The sequence below is a fragment of the Penaeus monodon genome, chromosome 30 (assembly GCF_015228065.2).
Source record: "Penaeus monodon isolate SGIC_2016 chromosome 30, NSTDA_Pmon_1, whole genome shotgun sequence".
Lineage (NCBI taxonomy): Eukaryota > Metazoa > Arthropoda > Malacostraca > Decapoda > Penaeidae > Penaeus > Penaeus monodon.
In genome coordinates, this window is record NC_051415.1 from 3,722,494 (window position 1) to 3,722,913 (window position 420).

The 420-nt window shown below is 40.5% G+C and overlaps 1 protein-coding gene across 2 annotated transcripts in view; it reads right to left on the minus strand.

Annotated features, from left to right (window-relative positions):
- LOC119592466 (twinkle protein, mitochondrial-like) overlaps positions 1-420 on the minus strand; it is a gene marked incomplete in the record, with an annotated part of 16,546 nt that overhangs the window by 367 nt on the left and 15,759 nt on the right. For both annotated transcript variants that reach the window (XM_037941290.1, XM_037941291.1), the window contains 1 exon segment: positions 1-278. In XM_037941290.1, coding sequence (XP_037797218.1) covers positions 78-278 — 201 coding nt within the window.

Below are 420 nucleotides of genomic sequence, written 5' to 3' on the forward strand. Positions count from 1 at the left end.
CTCTCTTCAGTTAGATACTTCCTCTAAGTCAACGTTATCTGCTGGAATATTATGGCACAGAAGATTCGTGCAGCACTTTAAAAGCCAAAGGCAGACAGACCCTTCACTCGGGGGCGTTGTACGGAAGAATTTGCCTTGCGTGTCTCTTCTGCCTCAGCACCCTTTTCCTTGTCTTTCTCTTTGTCCTTGCGGCGGAAACAGGAAGACAACGTCAAAGATTCTTTGTGGAACCTCAAAGGAAGCACTCCTAGCTGGCCTCCGTATCTATTCTTCACAACCTGGAATTGTCAATGTACAAAGTTCATGGATATTTATGTGAACTAATTAATAAACCAGCACTTCTTGTAGGTAAACAAATTTATAACCAGCACTTCTTGTAGGTAAACAAATTTATAAACTTCTTATTTGTCTTTTCATAAA